The 8293-nt window shown below is 46.1% G+C and overlaps 2 protein-coding genes across 2 annotated transcripts in view; one reads left to right on the top strand and one right to left on the bottom strand.

Annotated features, from left to right (window-relative positions):
* Positions 1-5330, bottom strand: part of Sdf2 (stromal cell derived factor 2) — a 9626-nt gene extending 4296 nt beyond the window's left edge. The window contains exons 1-2 of the mRNA XM_021177465.2: positions 4911-5330; positions 118-314 (exon numbers count right to left, since the gene is read on the bottom strand). Coding sequence (XP_021033124.1) covers positions 118-314; positions 4911-5085 — 372 coding nt within the window. The 5' untranslated portion in view covers positions 5086-5330. The remainder of the gene's footprint in view (positions 1-117; positions 315-4910) is intronic.
* Positions 5331-5347: 17 nt separating this feature from the next.
* The window catches only part of Supt6h (SPT6 homolog, histone chaperone and transcription elongation factor), a 39598-nt gene continuing 36652 nt past the window's right edge, over positions 5348-8293 (top strand). Inside the window, exon 1 of the mRNA XM_021177464.2 lies at positions 5348-5530. The gene's annotated coding sequence lies outside the window, so the exon portion shown is untranslated. The remainder of the gene's footprint in view (positions 5531-8293) is intronic.

Raw genomic sequence — 8293 nt, 5'->3', positions numbered from 1 at the left:
AGGGAGGGAGGGAGGGAGGAAGGAAGGAAGGAAGGAAGGAAGGAAGGAAGGAGTGAGTTAAGTACCAAGAGGCCAGACAAGTAACAAAGCAGGAACACCCACCGCCTGCCATCTCACCTGGTTTCCAGAGAGAGGTGAAGTGAAATGGTGGCTGTGCAGGTTTCGACCCGTGTTGATGTGTGTCAGCCGAATGGGCTGCCCGCATTTGATGGGGGTTCCCCTTTCACACACTGTGGCTGTCTTCCCCCGAATCCTCCAGTAACTGTTGCTGTCATCCACAGAGGTCACACCTGTCACTGACTGCTGCCCACTACCTGCAAGCAAAATACAAAGGCAAAGAGGAGAGGCAGTCTGGGGATGCCCAATGCCCTGACAAGCTGTTTGTGCCTCGATGGGAGGAACCAAGGAAAACTTCTGCCAAGTTTGCTTGGCTCCTAGGAAAACCTCTATCACACCTCCATCTACAGCATCTCTAGATCTTGACATTTCACTCTTTTTTTTAAAAAAAGATTTACTTTATCATTATATATATATAGTACACTGTAGCTGTCTTCAGACACACCAGAAGGCGGCATCAGATCCCATTTCAGATGGTTTTGAGTCACCATGTGGTTGCTGGGAATTGAACTCAGAACCTCTGGAAGAGCAGTCAGTGCCCTTAACCAGCTGAGCCATCTCTCTAGCCCCCGACATTTCTTAAACTCTGGGTGTTATGGAACAGCCGTCATGACTGAACTAAGGACACAAGGACACCGAGTTGTAGCATACTGACTATGGAATAAGATGTCCTGTGAGAGCCATCTGAGAATCTTCATTGAACCTTTAAGGCCTTGGACAAGCACATGAGTTCGATCTTCTGTAGCTGTGATGAATTCAGCAAAATCACGAGACAAGATGCTAAATAGCCAGAGTATGAAGAAAAACAGGTTTTAGGTCTAGTGTGTGCAGAGAACTTGATATCATTGGCTATGATAAAGCTACCTTCTAAAGATACTGGATACTTGGATGCTCCTTACTCCTGCTGCTGGGGATTCTGGGATTGAGAGAAAGGTTAGCAGAGGAGTCCCAGCTAATGTACCCAATCCCAGAAGGCCGTGTCTGAGTTGCTGGAGATCCATCCTGGGAGGTAGTGAGAGCATAGAGAAGAGGGACTGCAGCAGCTGTTGCTGTGACTGCCAATGACAACTTCACATCTTCCACTGAGGTCCTGCCAAGATGGGGGACCCCACCACCATGAATCATGGCATCTGTGATGGTCTGAGATCACCCACGGGGTCATCAGTTAGCCTTCCTCTGATCCTCTGATTGAGGGGTACCCATGATAGGTATGCCCTCTCTAGGATTGAGACCCCCTTCCTCAGGAATGTATCCAAGTCCCTGGATATTGTTGGCAAATACCAGCCTTTCTTTTCCCTGAATGGGGTCTTGTAAAACTGAGTAGTAGCCTGTGAGCTTTTGGCTCCCTTTCTGCACTAACCAGAGCTAACAGTACAACTAATTAAACTGATAAAAGGCAGGCCAAGGGAGCTCAACCTGAGCCCTTCCTCTTCTGGGGCCAAGGATGTGCCCTGTGTCACAAATGGCATGGAGGGGAGGAAACATATGTTTGGGAATATATTACTTCCACAACATTGACATTTAAGACACACTCAATGAGCATGCTTAAACGGGTGTGAAAGGACCAGGGAGATACTCAAGGGTGAAGGCACAGGCTGCATAAGCCCCAGCCTAATTCCACCACAGAGCCATAGAGTAGAAAGAGAATGATGCCTGCAAGTTGTTTTCTGGTTACCAGGCCGGATTACTCCTGAGTTCCACCTTCAGAACCCACATAAAAAAGCACAGGCACCTTGAACTGTGCCTGTAATCCCAGCACTGGGAAGATGTCACAAGCAGCCTTCAACTCACTGCCAAGCCAGCCTAGCCAGTCTGGTGAGCCCCAGGTCCCCGTGATAGATCATGCCCCAAGACACAGAGTGGGGGCAAGGGAGATGGCTTAGTGGGAAAAAGCATTAGCCATGCTAGCTTAACATCAATTTCCAGAACTCAGGTAAAAACTGTAAAAGGGAGTCAGGCGTGGTAGCACACCGAGGCAGAGGCAGGCAGATGTCTGTGAGTTCCAGGACAGCCAGGGCTCTGTTACACACAGAAACCATCTTGAAAAAAAAACACTCACGAACACACACACACACACACACACACACACACACACACTTTCTTGTTTTGAAACAGAGTCACCAAGCCCAGTGCATACACAAATCTAAGCATAAAAAGAGCCAATGAATTGGATCAGTGGTTAAAGGTATTTGGAGTTATATTTGAGTTCAATTCTGAAGATTCACAGTAGGAGACAGTCAACACGCCCCAAGTTGTCTTTTGGCAAGTTTTACTCCAGTTAGGACTGTATAGTAAAGCCTTGTCTCAAAAAGCCACAATAAAATATTTTTAGATCTTACAAATTTGTAGCCATACCTTAGCTAATATAATTGTGCATGGTGAAAACACTGAGTAACTGTATGTATGTATGTAACTGTAGCTCTTTTGTTTGTTTGTTTTTCAAGACAGGGTTTCTCTGTGTAGCCCTTGGCTGTCCTGGAACTCACTCTGTAGACCAGGCTGGCCTCAAACTCAGAAATCCGCCGCCTCTGCCTCCCAAGTGCTGGGATTAAAAGTATGCACTACCACTGCCTGGCAGCTGTAGCTCTTAAAAAGGAAAATGTACTATCATCAGGTATTGGTCTATATAGGTAAAAGTAATTGGGGGATTTGCTCCACCCCTTTTGCTCCCAAATAAGGACAAGGCGTTTCTTGGTCCATTCTAGTCCTTTTTGATCCCTGAATAAATAACACAGGAACCTAATAAATGTATTAAAAGGCTGCGAGCCCTATAGCTAGACAGAAAGTCATCTATTCTACTGTGCTAGCTTGGCAACTCCCCAGCCTCATGGTCGTTCACCCGTGACCTGAGCCTCACTCTGCTCCACTCGTGTTCTCATGGCCACTCCTGGTCCCTCCATATCTTTTCTTCCTTCCTCCCCCAACCCCTTCTCACTCCTCTGTGGGACCCCCATGACTGGGACGGGAAGTCCTGCCTTCCCTCTCTCCTCTGCTCAGTCATTGGCTGAATCAGCTCTTTATTAACCAATCAGAGGTGATGGAAAACAATTTTTACATAACACTGAAACTGGAAGTGCTTAACCTGGCCAACTTCTGGACTGCAGTTAAAGAGGAGCAGAGAAATTAGCATCTGAATAGACGATGCACAAAACCATCCCCCAAGAGGGCAATTCCAAGTTCGTCCTTTGAATGATTTTGATTTTTTTTTTTTTTNTTTTGTTTTGTTTTTCGAGACAGGGTTTCTCTGTGTAGCCCTGGCTGTCCTGGAACTCACTTTGTAGACCAGGCTGGCCTCGAATTCAGAAATCCGCCTGCCTCTGCCTCCTGAGTGCTGGGATTAAAGGAATGGCCCACCACCACCCGCCTGCTAATTTGGATTTTTGTTTGTTGAGGCAGTGTCTCACTGTGTAGCACTGGCTGGTCTGAAATTCACTAGGTAGAGTGGCTATCTTCAGAGATATTGCCTCTCTCTGCCTCCAGAATATTAAGACTAAAGGCCTCCTGCTCTACCACCACCGCCCAGCCTAACTCCATTTTTATTTAGTAGAGCCAGAGCAGGAAACATTAAATTAAAATGTAGTAAGCCTGCCGGGTCGTGGTAGTGCACGTCTTTAATCCCAGCACTTGGGAAGGCAGAGGCAGGCAGATTTCTGAGTTCGAGGCCAGCCTGGTCTACAAAGTGAGTTCTAGGACAGCCAGGGCTACACAGAGAAACCCTGTCTTGGAAAAAAAAAATGTAGTAAGCCTGAGTAGGTGTTTACTGAATGAGGTGGCTAAGAATGTAAAGACTGCACACTCCCTGGACTAAACTGGTAGGACGGGTTCTGAGAGTTGTGAAGAAGAGAGTTGGAAGGTCACTTCCTTTCTAGCAAATAGCATCATCAATCATTCAAATTCTATCACAAGTACACCTCCTGTTGAACTTCATGACTTTTATTTCCCCCAGTGTGGGGGCAGAAGCTTTCGGCTTGCTTGGCAAATACTCTAACACGGAGGTAATTACCAGCCTTTGAACTTCCGTTGTTTTGAGAGCCCCCACAATATAGGCTAGGCTGATCTTGAAGTTAAAATCCTGCTTCAACCTTTTGAGTGCTACAATTACAGATCTAGGCCACCACGCCTGCCCATTAGTCTTGTTTTATTGTTTGATTCACTACTGTATTTCCTGTGTCTAGAACAATACGAGACACACTAAAAGAGCTCTTTAAATCTAGGCCAAATGAATGAGCCCACAAATAACTGAGTATTTTAACTGCACATGATAAAAAACAGACTTTCCTCTGCAATGTCTGTCGATGCTTAAATTCTTTACAAGGAAGTTATTGCTAAGTCAGAGTGCCAAAAAATATGAGGTAAAAATAAGTGAAGTTTAAAATCTGAGATTCAGCGTATGCTGTCTTGCTCTAAATGTCCCTCTCTCCAGCACAAAATAGTGGCAGCCCATGGAATCTGAAAGGTTTTGAACCTGCACAGATTTGGATTAAACCCTGTCTCCATCATTCACTAGGCTTTGAGCAATATCTCTAAGTCTACTTACTCACCTAAGAAAATAACTTTAGTATCTGTCCTCAATACAATGTTAAAAACCGTAAAGTATATATGTAACACCTTTGGCCCATAGCTCATCAAACAGAAACTAACATTAGAACTAAGTTTCCTTGGCAACTCGTCCTCTTCAAGAAATAGGGCACAGCTAACTTTCCAAGGCCACGCCCTCAGACTCCGAGGCCCCGCCCCTTCTAGGCTCACCGGGCCTAGGCAGCCCACCCAGAGCGGTGAGTCCCCCTCTGTACCTGACCCATAGCGCACGTCGTGAGAATGCAGTCGGACATTGTGGCGTGTATTGAGTAGCTTCACCACGGAGCCGCAAGTAACGACAGCCATGTTGGACGCTCCCACAGCGCTCCATAAACCACCCAACAACAGAAGCGACAAGACAGCCATCCTAGATCCGAGAGACCTAATCATCCAAGAAAATTAGGCCCGTCCCCGGAACCGGAAGCCGAGGGTAGAACTACGCCAAGATGGAAGAGAAGACTCCTTAACCTGAATCTTTATGGTTCCTTTGGCGAGAGCGGCTTAAGGAACACGCTGGCCCGGGTGGCCTTCGGGACCCCGCTTTGTTCTGGGTACTCTGTGGCGGCTGCGTTCCTTAGGCGTTCGCGGACTCGGAACCAAAGCCCTAGACACTGGAGGGGAAAAGACAGCAGGAAATGACCCTCCCACTCCCAGTGACAGAGAGCCGGAGGTGACGTACTACGTTAACGCAGCAGCGGCGACCGTGGTGGTGGTGGCGGCGGCTGCGGAGGGCCCTTGCGGTGGGTCCGGACTATCCTTTTGCAGTCTCTGATCGGCGACTCCATTTTCTTCGGTGGGAGCTTAGCGTAGCGGAGAAGCAGCGACCTTCAAGCAGGTAACGCTCAGCCTGGAGAGTGTGTTGCGTGTGTGGGTGCGCAGGTGGCGAGCCAGACTCCTGGGGCCTGGTCCCGTAGGGGAAGAAGCTTTGGGGTGCCCCACTGCGGGAAGGAAGGGGGCCCTGGTCTTCCCTGATCTGCCAGGGGGAAAAGGACAGGAAAGTACCGTGATTGCTCAGAATCTCCAGATCTTTCTCCACGCGGTACCACCCGGAACCTGTGACCTGGGGTTGCCTCTTGAATCAACAGGCTTTTGGGGATCCCATCTCCTCCCCGGCGTCTGGAATCTGGGCCACGCAAAAAATCGGGACTAGAAGAGAGACCTAAGGGTTTCTTTACTTGGCATCAGGTGATCGGATTAATTAGTCCCGGCGTTTGGGTCCTGCTGAGCTTTCGAGAGTTCAGCCATGAGGCGGGTGTACTGTGCTGAATGTTAGCTCTTTACAAAATGTTGAGTAATTATACTTTTTTTTTCCACATATGGGCAAGTCCCTTAATCCTTTCTAAAGATGCGAGTTTATACTTAAGTACCTGGAGCCTTCCATCCTGCATAATTCATTTCCTCGAACACTTGCCAAAGACCTATCATAAATATTAGAATTGGTTGTTAAATCAGAAATGTGGCTTGTTTGACATCAGGTACTCGAGTATCTTAAGTAAAGCAGTTACTCTGTATTACAGAAAGAATCGATGCCTGTTTTCCTTTAGGAGGCGGGTCTCTGTGATAGTTACATGAAAAGACACGGTAATACAAAGGTCATAGGATAATTTGTTTTTTCATCCCGCCCCACTCCATTCTCGCTGCTCCCCTTCAGAATCCTCCATTACTTTCATTAATTTGTGTGTGTGCCTCAATTAGTTAATTTACCGTGGTTTACAAATACATGGGTGAAGAATTATTCAGAGAAGCCTGGGCTACAACCCTAAAGAAAATGTTCCCCTCCCCCAGCAACCATGAATTACTATAGATCCTTAGGGTTGGTGGGATCTCATGATGAGCCCCTCCCCCCTAGCAACCGTTAACTGCCCGTAAATCTGCAGGAAGGGAGGAGCCTGGTCCCCCTCCCCAGCATTGAAGTATGCTACAATGTGTGGAAGTCGTTGAATTTAATTAATTTTGGGGAGAAAAAGTTTAGTTCTATTGTTGAACACTGACAGTTTGTGAGTCTTCAGTGTTTTAGTTACAAAACAATTATAGCAACAATTGAGAAGCTGAGCCAGGAAGATCATGGAATTTACATTTTGGCTGCATTTGTAGACCCTGTCTCAAAAACAGCTCTCCCTTCAACCATGAGTTTAGAGCCCCTCTCCATGCCCAGTGTCCCACCACTACAGGCTTATTTTATTGGTTGGTTTGTGTGACGATTAGATTAGATTAGTAAAGTATTTTTTGTTGTTTTTGTTTTTCGTTTTTTTTTCAAGACAGGGTTTCTCTGTGTAGCCCTGGCTGTCCTGGAACTGACTCTGTAGACCAGGCTGCCCTCAAACTCAGAAATCTGCCTGCCTCTGCCTCCTGAGTGCTGGGATTAAAGGTGTGCGCCACCACTGCCTGGCTTAGACTGGCAAAGAATTAATACTCTCCAAATGAGCTTAATCTTACCAAGTGATATATCAAGCCAGAAAGTAGAACAGTCCTGAAATCCAATCAAAGCTTGTTTCCCCCCTCTAGTTCTTTTTTTGGTTTCTGAAGACAGAATCACTCTTTCTAGTTGTCCTTGAATCTACAGAGATCTCCTTCCTGAGTACTGGGGACTAAAGGCTTGTGCCACCACCATCCAGCAATATTCTTGTTCCTAATAAATGTTATCACCATCTGGGCCGGGTATGATCACTAACTTCCTCACAATGATTTCCCAATATCAATCACCAGATCCCATGTTTCAGAAAAAAACAAAAATCAAAAAACAATCAAAACCAAAATTCTATTCTAATCTCTCTGAAAGGCCACTCCAGCCATCATCTTCCTTGACAGGTAGCCTAGGCTGACCTAGGAGTTGTGGTCACTCGGCCTCAGCCTCCCCAGTGCTAGAAGTATAAACATGTGCTGTCACTACTATAAGCATAGCTTCAGCACCCTAATTGTAAGGTTTTCATCCTATAGTCAGGTTTCAGTTTATACCAGTTCAACTTTCTTACCTTTTACCAGGACTTTAGTTAATACCAATCTGACTCTCCTTGGAACTGCTCACCAAAATTATTGTGGACACCAGAAGCTACTATGTTGCCAAATCCGATGGTTACTCTATTCATTTCTGAGTCTCTGGACTAGTACAGTTGCTAATGCTTGGCTTTTGGATTTTTCTCTTTTGAACTAGCTGCTCCTTTTTAGTCTTAGAAAAATGACTGCATTTTTATGTAGTTATTCTGTATCCGTAGTTGAGTGGCAGGTACTTCTGCTGGCTGAGTCATCTCACTGGCCTTTGGTGTGTATGGACTGCCTTACTTCTCCTTACGCATACTGGTGGTTCCTCACTCCCCAAAGGTTAAAGTTAAAAATATAATCATACTGATCAAACTAATGCCCATAAGTCCTGGATCCAAGCAGTCCTCTTTCCTTAGCCTCCATGTAGCTGGGGCTGTAGACATTACCACGGTACCTGATGTTGGTTTGGAGGGGTTTGTTTGTTTGGTTTTTTCTTTTTGCTTTGTTTTGAGTCAGGGTCCTTCTGTGCAGTAAAAATGCCCTCAAACTTTTGGTCCTCCTCCTTCAGACCTCCTAAATGTTTCTTTTTCTTTTTTCTTCTTCTTTTTTTTTTTTTTTT

The sequence above is a fragment of the Mus caroli genome, chromosome 11, assembly GCF_900094665.2.
Source record: "Mus caroli chromosome 11, CAROLI_EIJ_v1.1, whole genome shotgun sequence".
NCBI lineage: Eukaryota > Metazoa > Chordata > Mammalia > Rodentia > Muridae > Mus > Mus caroli.
The sequence above is the reverse complement of the archived record's forward strand: the minus strand, read 5'-3'. Positions and strand labels throughout refer to the sequence as shown.